The sequence below is a fragment of the Mustela nivalis genome (assembly GCF_964662115.1).
Source record: "Mustela nivalis genome assembly, chromosome: 15".
Classification (NCBI taxonomy): Eukaryota; Metazoa; Chordata; class Mammalia; order Carnivora; family Mustelidae; genus Mustela; species Mustela nivalis.
The window spans coordinates 41,858,807-41,874,856 of record NC_139034.1 but is presented as its reverse complement, the minus strand read 5'-3'; the positions used below and the strand labels follow the sequence as shown (position 1 = coordinate 41,874,856).

General features: G+C 41.6%; 1 protein-coding gene across 5 annotated transcripts in view; it reads right to left on the bottom strand.

Moving 5' to 3' along the window:
- Positions 1 to 9,658, bottom strand: part of PCDH17 (protocadherin 17) — a 99,252-nt gene extending 89,594 nt beyond the window's left edge. For 3 of the 5 annotated variants that reach the window (XM_082700672.1, XM_082700674.1, XM_082700676.1), the window contains exon 1: positions 4,537 to 9,658. In XM_082700672.1, the coding sequence (XP_082556798.1) occupies positions 4,537 to 7,110 (2,574 nt within the window). In that variant the 5' untranslated portion in view covers positions 7,111 to 9,658. The remainder of the gene's footprint in view (positions 1 to 4,536) is intronic. The other 2 variants (XM_082700675.1, XM_082700673.1) reach the window with 2 other exon arrangements.
- Positions 9,659 to 16,050: the final 6,392 nt, after the last annotated feature.

The following is a 16,050-nucleotide window of genomic DNA, read 5'->3' as shown; positions in this document are numbered from 1 at the left end:
AAAACCCAAAACTAATGGATGTAGAGGTTATTACCTCTGAGTAGGTATATCAACTAATCATAAAAATAAGCTTCTCAGGTTTCTAATTCATTTAATTAAAAAATATATACTTTTGTGTTTTCATTTATTGAAAAATAAGCAAATGCATCCAAATTCACATTGGAGCTGAGATTTTCATAGGTGCACACAAAACTAAGAATAAAAGTAACAACATATTAAAAATGATGATAATAATTTGAATTTTAAACTCTTCTTCAAGGACACTCAAAACACCTTGAGGCTGATTATCTTTTAATTCAGCTTTATTGTACCTTATTTATACTATTTTTAATATATGGTAAAACAAAAAATGTGCTGTGATTATGTACTCATTTTAAAGCAGAAATTAATCCTTCCATCTTTTAAAAATTAAAAAAAAGACAAGTGGAGAAGACACTCTTGGAGGCCTGCTATAGGAGACATCCCCTTCCTTAGTTAGCCCATCATTCCCCTTGTAAGTAGAGATGTATATAGTGTTTATGAAAATGAGAGAATGTAACTAATCAAAATGTGCTATCTTAGAACAACATTGCAGAAAATTAACCTCAAAATTATATATGAAGAAAGAAAATGTTCACACATTTTATATTTGTTACTGAAATCCTAACATGCTAGAATATGAAGTTTTAAAGTTCACAATCTTGGGAGCTCATCAGAGTCCCTATCATCAAGAATCTCTTGCGTTAGAGATGTGGGACTAAAGACACACAACGGATAATGTTGCTAGTAAAGATACACTTTTCTTTCACCTTTTCATTCTAAAATACTGACTTTATTTTCTATGCTATGCTACTTTAGTCCTCTATGCTGCAATCTCATTTTTATATATTTGGATTGACTGTATTTACCATGCATTTAATTCCTTTTTATTGAAAAGGCCATGCACATATATCAAAAGGATTTTCTCTTCGTAGTATAAAAAGTCTAAAGTCAATCCTAATGTGAATCTTTTGAAATTGAACTATAAAACACCACATGAGAATGTGTTCTTTTTTTAAATTTATTTTAGTAGATCTTATTCTGCTGGCTCAATATATTTTCTTCTATGAGTTCATATTAAAATGACTTGCAGTAATGCTACAAAAAAATCTGAAAACACAGATGTTCAAACAAAACTGGAAATTCTCCCAACAGTGAAGAAGTCCCCAGCCTCTTCTCAGCCAGGCCTTCGTTGAAAACACCTGTTGAGAAGTTACTCCGAGACTGAACAAATATTTCTTGATAAGCCTTGATATGCAGTAACTTGTGACAATTAGTAATGATCTCTACTTGATTTTAGATTCTCATGTTAACATATGAAATAATTCACATGAAAATTACTCCCATGAAAAGTGCTGTTATAAATTTGTATAATTCTCTATTTCCCTTACCTACCACAAAATCTGTGATCCTACTTTTCAATTTCAGTGTTATAGCTTTAAAATGAATAAAATGTTTAATTATAACAATGTATTATGACTCACATTATTGAAGATATTTTAATCACTAGTCTATTATTTAAACACATCGCAGACTGACTTTACGTCATCTGAGAAACTTGAAGAAACCCTGAAATAAAATCTCTTCTCACAAACCACTATTTCTACATACTGATTACATGTGTAACCAGCTTACATGATTATTCTGAATTCACTTAATAAAAATACTCTTATGCTCAAGAAACTAGATTTTAACCTTAAAATTTAGACCCTGTGACTCACACAATATCATTTGATACTTTAAAAAAAATCTTAATTTAAGCTGCAATATGAGTTTTCTACATCCTGAAATTCCTCAATTTCATACCAGTGTATATCAAAACAATGACGAAATATGTTTCACTCCATCAATAGAAATACACTGTGCACCTTCTAAACAGCACAAACATGCTGGAAAATAAAGCTAAAGCAGACTTAGTAGGTGCTAGTCCAAGTGCACTCCATGGATTAAAATACTACTTTCAGAAGTACAAGTGAGATTAGTAGTGTGTTTCCTTAGCAGGCTGTGTTAAATATACACACTAATACATGCACTTCAAAACAAGGTTATGGATACCTGGGCACTTGAATTTAAGCATGTCACTTCAGCACAAAGTGTTTGCAGCATGCTAGTTTAAAGAGAAAGAGAAAAGGAGGGTCACTATAGTTAATTTATTCTGTTCTCAACAATGGGTACTGAGAAGAACCTGATATATGTTTAAGAGGAAATTAACGTATTAGGAATTTACAAAGCATTCTTTATAAGACTGCAAAAACTCAGTAGGAAAAAAAAAAAGAAGAGGAAGAGGAGTGCCCGTTTTGATAGTTTAAATCAAGGATATTTCTAGGGCAGGAACAATATGCAACTTGAGTCACCTTGGAAAAAATTTCAAGAACTTAAAACTGAAAGTTTTTCTGTGTTTTTATGGCATGGATTAAGATTCTAGAAGAAAGGGAATGACAAGGAAGTTTGTCTTGTTTTCTTTTAAAATTTTCTGTCTCTTTCCCTGCACGTGTAAGATTCGCTTTGGCTTAGGTTTCACTGCTGAGAGGAATCATCATCATCATCATCATCATTATCATCATCATCACCATCATCACTAACACCATCATCCGTTCCTCAAGCAATGAAGAGCTTAAAGAACAGCATGGTGTAAATAAAATATAGGCACCCCTGTCCCTTGAAACCTTTCTGGGTACTTCCGTTCAAATCTGTTCCTCACTAATCTGGCCAAGGAACCAGGCTTGCTGACATTCTACTGTACCAACTTCATTTTTACTGGAACCTAAATAAGAATTCAACTGAAAGCACTTGAAATGGAAGATTAAACATTAACTCTGTGATATATCTGTAACTGTCAATGGTGAAAATAGAAAGAAGGTATTTAACATATGTATATATTTAAAATGACTGCAAAAGATCTATAAATACATACTTCAACATACCTCCCTAAAGAGATTATCATAAATTCCAGTATGCAGTCACAGAAAGACTTTCATAGAAACCACAATATTTTTCAAGGGATATATTTCTTGCTCAGTCTTTTATAGAAATCAAAAAAATCATGATTACTGGTATACAGTAGACACCATTAAAAGTGGGATTTAATATTACAATCGATACTTAAGTATTCAGTAGCATCAAGTAGAAGACTCTGTTTTACAAGGATATTATACTATTATAAGAAAATACGTTTTACTAACTTTTTAGCATTTGCTATCCTTATGTTAGAAAGGATAAGGTTATGAAATTTTACTGTTCATTTTAATAATAAAAACATTACTGAGTCAAGTGTCATTAAAAGGTATTTGCTTTTCAAAGCATAAAATTATGAACCAATTATCTTCATTTGCCCCAAACTAATCTTCCTCCCAAAGTGTCACTTTTAGTTAAACTCAATTTTGAATTTCAAGTAGTGCTCATCCAGAGTAATTTGTAGCAACATGCATTAATAATAAGCAAGAATTAAGTTTTTCTGTGACACAACTTAATAGTGGATAAAAGAAGCTAGGAAGTGACTACACAAAGTACAGTCACCAGCTATTAGAATCTAAGTCCATGATGGGTTAGTCTAGGATTTTTTTAAAATATATCAATAATTTTGCATTATACTATCTAAAATATATTAAATACCACATAGACATACCAAAAATACACAGTATACAAACTAAATGCATCCTGAAATTCTTTTTGGTGCATCAAGTGCCTTTACTGCCAACTTTGCCTCCTGTTTTCAACCATATAAAGTGGGTCTGTGACCTTCTGGTGCACTCTTTTCTTTCCTCAATTACTCCAAGAAACAGATCAGGACAAAATAAATATAAATTTTTCTTAGACAGGTAATGGTCATTGTCCAGAGCCCACATTCATTCAAACTTTTGAAAGAGCTTCAGAGCATAATTCACATATTAAAAGTTTAAACTATGCTAAGACACCATGATGCAGTTTCTGCTGTAAAGAATAAATCAGATTCATATTCTTTAAAACGCTTTTTAAAATATAAAACTTACTTTTCTGGTGGAGGACTGAAAACTTAGCTCAAATTCAGGCTCTGGAATTCTGACTAGTTGCTGTTTTTGTTCTTGAAAAAGTTAACTTCTGAGTATTTGAGTATACATTTCTTTCCTTTTTGGCATCAGGTTTTTTAAACAGAATTAAAAAGCAAATTTAACTAAAATGTTTTCTTTCCTACTCTGGGAATCCTTTGCTATGGAGAGAAATGTAGACCCATGAATAGAACTAATGTAAAATAAACTCCAAATAGTGAATACTGCTAACATTTAAAGCCTACAAAAATAAACTTTAAAATGCAACAAAAGTAAGACATTCCCACCTTCTAGATTTTAGACTATTTACATGGGAGGGGTTATGTATCGAATATGTTGTACACGTGGTGGCAAAAGTGTAAACCATTTCCACTTAAAAATGCTTCCCACTCACTGCTGCTGGCAGTGTGGCTTTGTCCTGCTCCAAAGGTTTCAGGACAGCTCCAAAAACCAGCAATAAAGTCAAGTCCCAGTTAGGCTAAAAGTCTCTTACCTGAATTATGGACATCCGAGTGGCAGGGGTCTCGCTCGCATTAGTCCCTTGTCCGGTGAAGCTCGTGTGGCAGCCCGCGTGCCCCTGAGGAACAGTCAGGTTGTTGGAGGCCGGTTTGAGATACATCACCTCTGACCGGGGCGAGCTAAGGGGCAGGCGGGTCTGGTAGTCGAAGTACATAGGGGAGGTGGCCAGGGAGGGGCTGCTCACCACATTCATGACGTTCATGGCGTTCCTCTCTTCCACCTCGCTCTGCACCAGCATAATATCGTTTTTGTTGATCTTTTTCTTCTTGCCCTTGCCCCCGCCCAGCTGCGGGTGGCTGTACTCGGCGATGCGGCAGTTGTAAGTGCGAATCTCCTTGTTCTCGCGCTTGCACTTGACGGCAATGGTGATCATGGCCGCTAGGAGAATGATGGAGATAGTGCTTAGAGTCACGATGAGCGGCAGCGACATGTCCCAGTGGTGCTGCTCGCCGTTTACCCGGGGAACGCCTTCGGGCAAGGAGCCGCTCACCGAGCGGATGATGAGCTTGGCCACCGCCGACAGGGTGGGCTTCCCGTGGTCAGTCACCTTCACTACCAGCTCCACCACTGGCGTCACGTCCTCCCAGAAGGGGTGCAGCGTGCGGATCTCGCCGCTGGAGGGATCGATTTCAAACAGGTGGTCGTCGTTTCCGTCTACGATCTCGTAGGTGAGGCGCCCACTCTCGCCGAAATCACTGTCTAGAGCGCGTACGGTGCTCACCAGGTAGCCCAGGCCAGCGTTGCGCGGGACCTGCAGCTCGGCTGTGTCGTTCTGCAGCGTGGGCAGCACGATCACCGGCGCGTTGTCATTCACGTCTAGCACTGTCACCCTCACAGTCGCGTTGCTCTCCAAGTGCGCGGGCGCCCCCGAGTCCTTAGCAAGCACCTTGAACTCGAAAGCCTTGGTCTGCTCGTAGTTAAAGGAGCGCAGGGCGTAGATGGCCCCGTTGGTGGGGTTCACAGACACATAGGTGTAGATGGACACGTCGCCGATGTGCGAGGGCAGGATGGAGTAGGACACTGTGCCGTTTTGGCCCAGGTCGGGATCCTGGGCAAGCACGGAGCCCAGATACTCTCCTGGGATGTTGTTTTCGTGCACCTGCAGCACATAGAGTCCCTTGGTGAAACGAGGAGGGTTGTCGTTCTCGTCCAGAATCTTGACAGCGAACGACTTGGTGGAGTTGAGAGGAGGCGAGCCCCCGTCCCGAGCCACGATTGTCACGTTGTACTCGTCCTGGGTCTCGCGGTCCAGCGGGCGGTCAGTCACCACCGTGTAGAAGTTGTCATAGTTCTCCTCAAGCTTGAAAGGCACAGAACCTCCGGGCCCGCCCAGGCCGCCGCCGCCGCCGGTCCCCCCTCCGCCCAGCACCCTGCACTGCAGCTGCCCGTTCTTGCCCGAGTCCCGGTCAGTGACCCGCACTAGGGCTATGACGGTGCCGGGCGGGGCGGCCTCGCTCAGCGCCCCCTGGCGCACGGAGACGAAACCGATGGACGGCGCGTTGTCGTTGCGGTCGATGAGCTTGACTGTGACCTTGCAGTGGGCCGGGATGGGGTTGGGCCCCAAGTCTCGGGCCTGTACGTCGATCTCCAGCATCCCATTCTCCTCATAGTCCAGGTTGCCCTTGACACGAATCAGGCCGGTCTTGGGGTCGATGGAGAAGAGCTCCCTTACGCGGTCAGGCACATAGCTGCTGAAGGAATAGAGTACTTCACCATTGGGACCCTCGTCGGCGTCGGTGGCATTCAGATCAATGACCACGGTGCCCAGTGGGGCATTCTCTGGCAGCTCCACCAGGTAGGAGGGCGCCTCGAAGACCGGGCTGTTGTCGTTAGAGTCTATCACCTTCACGTTGATTTGCACAGTGGCGGATCGCGGCGGCTCGCCGCCGTCTAGGGCGGTCAGTACAAGCGTGTGGTGGTTCTGCTGCTCGCGGTCCAGCGCCTTCTGGATCACCAGCTCTGGGAACTTGGTGCCGTCGCCGCGGGACTTGACGTCCAGCGCGAAGAGCCCGTGGTCGTCGCGCGTCAGCAGATAGGTGCGGAGCCCATTCTCGCCGGCGTCCGGGTCATGTGCACTGGTGAGAGGGAAGCGGGTGCCAGGCGCTGCGTTCTCCGAGATGTCCATCTCAATCTGGTCCGAGGGGAAGGAGGGGGCATTGTCGTTGATGTCCTGGATCTCCACCTTGATCATGCAGATTTCCTTGTCGTTGGCGAACACCTCGAGGGACAGCTGGCACTTGGCGTTGTGGCGGCACAGGGACTCACGGTCGATGCGCTGCTTGGTATAGAGGAGCCCGCTGTCCGCGTCCACGTCCAGCAGGTGCGGCGCTGAGTTCTCCAGCACCCGGTAGCTACCCGACTTGCTTCGCCCGCCGCCGCCACCGCCGCCGCGCTCTGCGGGCGGAAGCCCCGGCTGCAGTCGAGCATCCTTGCCGATGTTGCCGATCACCGTGCCGGCTCCTTGTTCCTCCGGCACCGAGTAGTTGAGGTTTTTGAGGGTCAGGGCAGGGGCCCATAGGAGGAAACAGCAACAGATGGAAAGGTACATCCCAGACCGGTGGGGTGGGGGCAGGAGCAGCCGGACTGGAGGGGCGAGCGAGTGGGAGCGCGCCAGCCTGGGGCTCGGGCGCAGCGTGCGCGCGCGACACGAGCCACAAGTCTGTGGGTCCTTCCTTCCCTCGGCTCCTGGGCTGCGGCACCCGGCGGTCTCCTTATTCCGCTCAAGTTCCCCGAACCTGTTGATCTACAGCATCCGCACTGGGCGAGAAGCGGCGGCGCAGCGAAGCTGCAGGGGCACGGAGCAAGGCGGCGGCTCCCTGCGGCTGGGGGCGAGCCCGGGGCTTTGTCTCTTCCGCCGGGACTAGGGGCGACTCAAAGTTGAGCGATGAGGCCAGCGATAAGATGGAAATCGCGTCTAGAAGGGGGTGGTGAAGAATCGGTAGATTTTCCTGGCTCCCGCTAGGGCGCTGCAAATCCACTCCCGCGGTAGCCACCGGAATACTCTTCACATCGGGTGGGGGAGGGAGCGGGGAGGTGTGTCTTGAGGCAGATGGGAAAGTGGAATCCTTACTTGTTTCCCGTCTCCTGTGATGAAATTGATGGGGACGAGGAGCAACGGAGAGAGAATCCGATATATTCTGAAGCTTCGCCGGAGCCCGGTTGAAATGTCTGCTGGCTTCGCGGGCTGTTCGGTTTTCAGGCAGTGTTTTGCTGCATTTAGAGATCTAATCTTGCATTGCTGGCTGAGGCAGAGGCGGCCGCGGACTGCATCTCCTAGCCAAGCGTATTTTTTTTTCCCTCTCTCTCCTTTCCGAGCAGTCAAAGGGAGGGGAGGAAATGCAGCGCAAAGAACTAGTGTCCCGATTTGTAGTTTCCTCCCTCCACCAGGCTCCTCCCTCTCTTCCTCGGAAAAGGCTCTCCCCCGAAGTCAGGAAAGCCACAGCCAGATCAGCGTTTGCGGCGTGAGTCTATTGGGGAGGGGAGGGGGCGTATATAGCTCTCTCCGCCTCTGTTCGCAGAACACACACTCTGTGTGATTTCTCTGTGCCAAGCCGGTAGCCGCCGCTACCATCCCCTTCTCTCCGCGAGAGCAAGGACTTCTCTCGATGCAGTTTAATTCCAGTTTGCTTTTCTTCCCAGGCGAAAGGAAATCAACAGGCAACTCATGGTTGGATGTGCAGATTTGAAGGGGGGAGGGGGAGGCGGAATAAAAAGGAAGGGGGAGCCACCCTCCCAGTCCTCGCACACACACTCTCCCTGTCTCTCGCTAGAAGGGAAACAGTCTCTGCATTCACAGGGCTGGGCTGTCAAGTGCCTCTCTTTTCTTTCTATTCAGCATCTCCTTCCAATGGCCCTGCCTCCCAGTCCTCTTCATCTAGAAAGGAAAACCTTGGCGAGGAATAAAAGTGGTGAATATCTGAAGCGAATAAAGTGCGGGTTTTTTTTGTTGTTGTTGTTGTTGTTTGTTTCCCTCCCCCACTCCCGTCAATTTTTTTTTTTTTTTTTTTTAATAGTAGGAGTGGGCTGGATGAAAGAAACACATCAAGGTTTGGCGTGATGCATTCTGCAGTCTCGTTCTCACACAGTCTCTCTGGGCGACTCGAGGAGGGCAGGGGTGAGGAGCTGCGGCCGCGACGGTCCAGCCAGGGGCGCCCACCCCACCCCCCGAGAGCGACCTCCGAGGGGATGTTAGGCACAGGTCTGTCTACACATTATTTCGGGTTCTCGAGGCGCCTCGACATACGGGAATGACACATCCAGAAATGCAGGTGTTCCGATCTGCCCGATGAGTCAGAAGCAGTGGAACGAATCGAATTCACTCTCGCCTCATGGTCCTCCCTTCACAGACATTAGTTGCGGCTTCTTCCTAACGCTTTCTCTCTGACTCACTCTATAGAAAGAAAAGCCAGATTCATGTCTTGGAGGAAAAGAAAAAGCGAGAGGAAAGGGAGGGAGGGAAGAAGGTGTAGCTGAATCCAGCAGCACTTTTACTCTACCTCTTTCTGCCGGGGTCCGAGGGTCTGGAAAACAAGGCGTCTGTTTTGCTAGGTGTATTTATTTTTTTAATTTATTTGTTTAAGAAAAAAAAAAAAAAACCTTTCCTTTTGACGAGGCGTGAGGAACCCCCAAATCTTTCAGAGTCTTGAAAAAAAAAAAAAAAAAGAAAAGAAAAAGAAAAAAAAAATCAGGATTCCAGTGACTGTTCACAGCTTAGCCCCGCATCATAGTTCATGATTTTCCCCGCATCATAGTTCATGATTTTCCTCTCAATGTTCTCTATTCACAAAGTCCAGCACCGGTGTGCATAGTTAATTGTGCAGTCCGTTGTGGAGGTTTTTTTTTTTTTTTTTTTTTTCCTCCTTTTCTGTCACGGGTGGTCGCTTTTAATCGGATGCCTGTCAGGATCAGCTCATAGCCTGCGAAAGACGTGCGGATTTCAAAGCAAATAAATCCATCTCCGCAAGCAAAGCATCGGAGGAAATGAAAGGTGAAAATTCAACAGTTGGAGTAGCGTCTCCCCAGCCGCCCTCCGCCGCTGCCGCATCCGCCGGGCTCGCAGTCCCAGCTCTCTCCCCAGCGCCTCTTGCTGACTGACTCTATTCACCTCACGCCGCCGCTTAAACATTGATACTGATTCCCTGCCAGCCAATCCGCGTGAGGAACAAGGCCCTGCCTCCTCGGCCCACATCCAATAGGAGGCGGCAAAGAGACTGGCGGGGGCGGAGCCCCCCAGCTCTCCGGAGTCATTGATTAGATCAGTTAGATGGGAGACCAGCTCGGCTAGCGGAGGCCCGCGCTCCGCCTTGACGGCGGCGCCTAGGGCCTTGTCGCCGGGTCTCCCGAGTCTTTAACTAATGGGAGAAGCTTCTCCACCGTCTCCCTCCAGAAAAAGGAGAATGAAAAGGAAAAAAAAAAAGTTTGATAGCGATTTATTATTTTTTTTTCTCCATGTATACAGGAACCTGAATCGCAGCGTGCTTGCAGAATAAGGTAGCTGCGGTCTTCCCGATGGGTTCTGTACACACACACACACACACACACACACACACACACACACACAGGCACCAAACAAGAGAAGAGCAGATCTTCTGGCTGCTGTGGATCTGTCTGAATGTGGTGCAGAGGGATGTGTGTGTGTGTGTGTGTGTGTGTGTGTGTGTATTCGCGCGCGTGGAGAGAGAGAGAGAGAGAGAGTGTGTGTGTGTGTGTGTGTGTGTGTGTGTGTGTGTGTGTGTTCTGGGGGGATGTAATGTGTATTTCAGCGAGTGCGTGTGAATGCGAGGGCGCTCGCGCGCCCGCTTCAGCCGGAGCTGGTGCAAACATACCCGGAGCAACAGCAATCAATATGTAACTTTCTTTATCCTCGGAGAAAAATCAGCTGTCCCCAGGCACCCATGCAAGGAAAGTCACTTGATTATGAAAGTGTTTCAGAAGAAAAGCAGGAGCCCAGTGAAAGAGAGGCCGTGTCTCCCGAGGGGAAAAGTCCTCTCCTTTACGGGGAAAGGCTCACTGTCGATTCAATCTTTGTAGTTTGTTAAAGCTGAAATCTGGCTAAGTAATGCTTAGGACTCTACCCTTCTCAGTCACCCTCAGCTCAGTCCAGATTGAAGCTAAAGCGGACACGCCACAAAGTATATGCACGCGTGCGCGCGCGCGCACACACACACACACACACACACACACACACGTTTTCAGGTTTTGTTACTCGCTCTTGTTATTGAGGTTCTATATGGCTATCTGAACCATTTGATCTCAACCAAGTAAGTGTAGATAATCACATTTGCCAAAGCTCCTCTGCACAAAAGCTGAGCGGAAAGTGAAAGGCAGATCAGTGGGACATCTGTTAAGATTCATGTTTTCTAAGTAACACCACCACCACCACTACTACCACCTTTCTCTCTCTCTTTCACCCCCCCAACACACACACACACACACACACACACACACACACACACACACACACACAGGCTCCTGCTTCATTTACATTGTCAACTTCAGTTTCTAATCTCAGAGATTCCTTTTTCCCCAAACTAATATCACAAACATCCACAAGTGAAGACTGGTTTGCTCCCGATCCTGCGGTTCTAGGAAAGAGTTAAGAAGGAAAAAGAAAATTGAAGTATTGAAATAGAAAAGGTGAGTGTTTTGATTGCTAGAGTATTGATCGCAATTCATAAATACTAAAGTTAAGTTGCCATTTATAAATTGTGAATGACTAACGTACAAGTCTGTTACATGAATCATTCAGGATTCAAAGAAAATCAAATCCAGACCAATTACAGAAAGTTCTGATGATTGTTGTTGGGATAATTGCTTAAAGATTCAAGTAGAGGAGCTATTTATTTCCTGGAGGATTCAATGAGATAACTTGTAGTCTGAGTTTACAGTCTGATGGGAATCCAAAATTCACCACTCTCTTAAGAGATATCTTTAACAATTTAAAAATTCAAAGAGGAGCTCTTTATAGCCAGACCTTCAAATCCTAAAATGTTTTTGTATTTTCTAAATAGGTAGTTTGTGCACATATCTTTGATAAACACAGAAGCTAGAGCTTTGTAGAAACCTGGGTTGTTTTGCTGAGTGAGTGCCTAAACATGCTGCTTTGGCTTGGTATCTCTGTACCCATAGGTGTACCTTGGAAGCTGAGGCTTTGATGCTTTAAAAGCAACCGCTAACTTAAATAAAGAGTAGCAATTACACACTCCTTTATTAATCATTACTCTTTTTTTTTAAATATGAGAAACCTATGGCTTTTTTTGCATTATATACTTATTCAGGGGAAGTCATAAAATATCTTTTTTTGGTTTACAATAACAGAAGGAAAAAAATTCAAGGAAAGGGGAACATGGCTTATTGATTAGCCCTGAATAAGTGTGCTGTTACACAAATGAGGGGGAAAACACAGTGCCTGGAAGAGACCAGTGATAATACATCCTCATAGAGAATTTGCCCACCACCCTTTCCAGAGTAATTATGTTACACTTCCCCCTAGTGTATAGAAAGAGAATACCATGCCACAGGGCATCTGCAAAAGGCAGCAAAATGGAAATATATCAGATATCTACTTATATTTTATTTAAGTTGTAGGGCTGAGTTCTGTTATTAAACACTGACAGGTACCCAAACTAACTAATTTTTATCCTTATGCTTCATCCTTATTTTATTTTTAAAGGAAATGGAATCAACTGTATTTTCAATTCTTTTGCTTCCCCTTAACAAGACACACTTTTTAAAACTATAATCACTACTAATTTTTTAACATCTCATAAGTTCTATTTCTTCTTCCCAAATATTTTGTTTGATATATAGTTATTAGGTAACTTATTTTTAAGTATGCTTAAAATATTAAGTTCATTTAAAGAACTGATATACATGTGATTAAATAGTTCAAAGATTTTATTATATTTTATACCATAGTAGGCTATGGCATATGAGATCTGATTGAGGAATCTAGAAAAATACAGTGTTATGCATAACTAACAGTACCTACAGTCTCACATTTCTCTAGAGAAGACTGGTTGATAATCATGATTTATGATTACAGATAGTAGTCTCAACCTTAAACCAAAACTGTATTATTACTTCTTCATTAAACATATATTGAACATCCAAAGATATCATTGATTTAATCAAAATACAATATGTATACACACTTATTGAGAAAATGAACTTATGTGATTAATATAATTATAAAATATAAATATAAGACCATGTAATCAATAATTATAAAATTATTTAATTAATATAAATATAACATAAAATTATTTAATTAATAAGATATGATAGTCCAAGTAAGTTTTAAAATAAATTGATTGTTATGTTAGAATAGCTACTGACAGAAGCATTATGGCCTATTTTATACACTAAGAAAGATTGACTAATAATTCTACATTAAATCAATAACTTAGTTAACATTATTCATACATAATCTTAAAGATGCTTTTTAATGAAATCTCATGTTATTTAAGTTATTTAATTATGTCTTTGAGACTGTCTGTATTTCACTATGTACTAGTTGTATTTGTAGTTCCAAGAATTTATGCTTGCAGCCATAAAGGCAGCGCTTATAACATTCTTCAAAAACTTGTCCTGTTTGCTGTATTCTTGAGTTCAATACAGTACTTAGAAGAAATTTTGGTGCTGCTATTTTCAACATAACCACTGTTTAGGAGAATAAAGATTCCCTCTCTACTGTTTAATTTTCTAACCTTCTTACCATTATTCCACTACCTGCTTTCATATATTTTTATTTGTTAATAGAAAATCTTCAAAAATAATTTTAACAGTTAACTATTTTAGATGTAAGTATGAAAAGTTTTCCTATCACCTAAATCCTAAAATAAGTAATAGTATTTCATTCACAACTAGTTCTCTTAGTTTCCACTGTCTTTTAGAGATACTTGTGGCTCACCTCTAACACACAGTTCTTGGCCATTTGCTGACTTTTAACCAAAGCTGTCTCTTTTAACAATTGACAAATCTATGCTACTAATAGGACAATCACTAAAACATCTCTCTCTTATGATAAATATGAATTACAATAAATATGAATTACATAAAGATGCAAGTGAACTATAATTTTTAAGCTTCAGGAGAAATGTTTTGTAATTTTAAAAGTTTTTGAGAACTCAATCTCTCCTATACAACAAAATAAGAAACAAATATAAAATATCTTCACAAATAAACAGTATTTTAAACTGAATATTTTTTTAGTTTTTAGTAAAACTATAAAATCTTGCTATTAGAAAATTATTTATAAGGAAATAAAATATTTATTTCTTTTTTATTATATGTATATGCTGTTATGAAATACTATATGTATACTTGTGACTTCTTCCCACACAAAAAAAGTGCATTCCTAGAAAAAGTCAAAAATAAAGTTACAGGGTTAACCCTACAAAAACATACAAGTTCTATTAATTTAAAACTCACACAAGAAATGAACTAAATTTCCAACTGGTGTTCATATATTTTATTTTATGTATATTTCTAAATATGTTAGTCAAAAGGACATAGTCATACATTAGTCACAAATGATCAAATTTTGTTCAGTGACATATTTCAGGACGTTTATTTTTAAGTATTGAGACAAATTTCAGTTACTTTAAAATTTTTATATTTAAATTTGACAATTTAAGGTTATTTGGTGTAGTATAAATAAATTGTGTGTGAAGTTGTGTGTCGAATACTTGAGAGGCTGCAAAGAAACAAGAATCATCCGATAAGAAAATGTTACATCTAATGTATTAGTTAGCATATAATTAAAACTGGGAGTTGGATTACATTGTGCAAAATGTAATTCTGAGAAAACCTATCCGGAGCTTCATAAATTTCAAATGTCATACTCATGTCCTCTCCTGACTTAGCCAGAAATAAAAAGGTTCAATTAATTATGAAACCTCAATGCTCCTGCCCCATGAGAAGTTACATGCTGGCTCCCCCTTGTGGTCATTTCGGCCATAAAGAGCGACATTGAGGCATTTGTTTTGAAATTTTCCTTCATTAAGAAAGTTAGACTTGTTCAATACTCGTATACAACTTTTTAAAAGAAATAAAAAGTTTATGAATGAAATAGTTAATTCATATATGTGACTGCTGGATGGTTAAAATTAAACGCCTTAAGCGAGAAGCATAGATAATTAGTATTTCATGTATGGTGCAGCAATCCCATTGTTTCCTACAGGGAAGCATGTTAGGACAATTCTAACGCTGCAAGGCCAGCCCTTGGTGGGAACCTGGACAACTTGATTCAGTAGGTGGCACTCTTTCCTCAGAGTCAGTTTTACTGTGATGACCTGAAATGTTTCAAAAAGCTTTGTCACTGGAGGTCCTGCCTTTCAGGTGAGGCAAACCCAAAAGCTTATAATCACTTATTGGTATAACAGGTCACACATTTCTGTCTATTATTCTGAGATATTTAAATGTCCTGTTATATAGCTATCACATAGAGAAGTATGAGAAGAATATACAGGAAGTACACTGGGCTCTTCAGAAAGCAAATAAGTGCTCTACAAATCCTCTGCATTTTAATTATCATCATAATCATTAACCCTCCCAAGTCTCAGCGACAAGGTCTTACTTGGATAATTATGTTCTACTTATGTAAATTCCTCTTTTCAGTGAGTTAAGCATATTATTTCCTCTTATCTTTAAAAATTTGGAGCAGTTCAGTTGAAAACCAAGCACTATTAAACAGCTATTGACAGTCACTCTGGAAGCCTCGGCTTTTGTTTTAGGTAAAGAACCTTTCTTTAGTCTCCCCTATCCCACAACATAAATAAACAAGTGCATACCTGATAAAATTATTTCTGTTCTTACTCAAATGATGTTTTAAAAGTCACATTAAATGTTAAATCACTGGACTGAATCATCCTTAAAATTACCATGGCTGGATTGATTCGTGGAGCTATGAAACCTCATTTCTAACCTTGGATTCTTAGAGGACCCACAGGGTTCCCAGTCAGTGTCATCTGTTTCTCAAAAAGAGGAGAACCAAATATGCAGAAGAAGGGCATGGTCATTTACAAGTTGCCAGTACTAAAAGCAATAGAATGACTTATAATATTTTAAACACTGAAGAACTTAAGTCCAACTTTCGTAGTAAATGAGTGAGATAGCTTTATTCACACAAAAAAACTAGTTATTGGAGTATAAATTTGTTATGTGACAACAACAAATATACTATGAAAACTCAAAAAATGTAGATTCTTGAGTACTTACATAAATGTTGGACAGCTTTGGGATGGCACAGTTAAGCATCCAACTCTTGGTTTTAGCTCAGGTCATGATCTCAGGGTCCTGGGATGGAGCCCTGCTCAGCGCCAAGTCTGCTTGAGATTCTTTCTCCCTCTCCCTCTGCCTCTCCTGCTCCTGTTCTCTCTCTCAAATAAATAAATAAATCTTGAAGACAAATAAATAAATAAATAAATAAATAAATGAATAGACAGGTAGAAGGATATCAGTCAGCTCGTCTTAGAAAAACACAAAT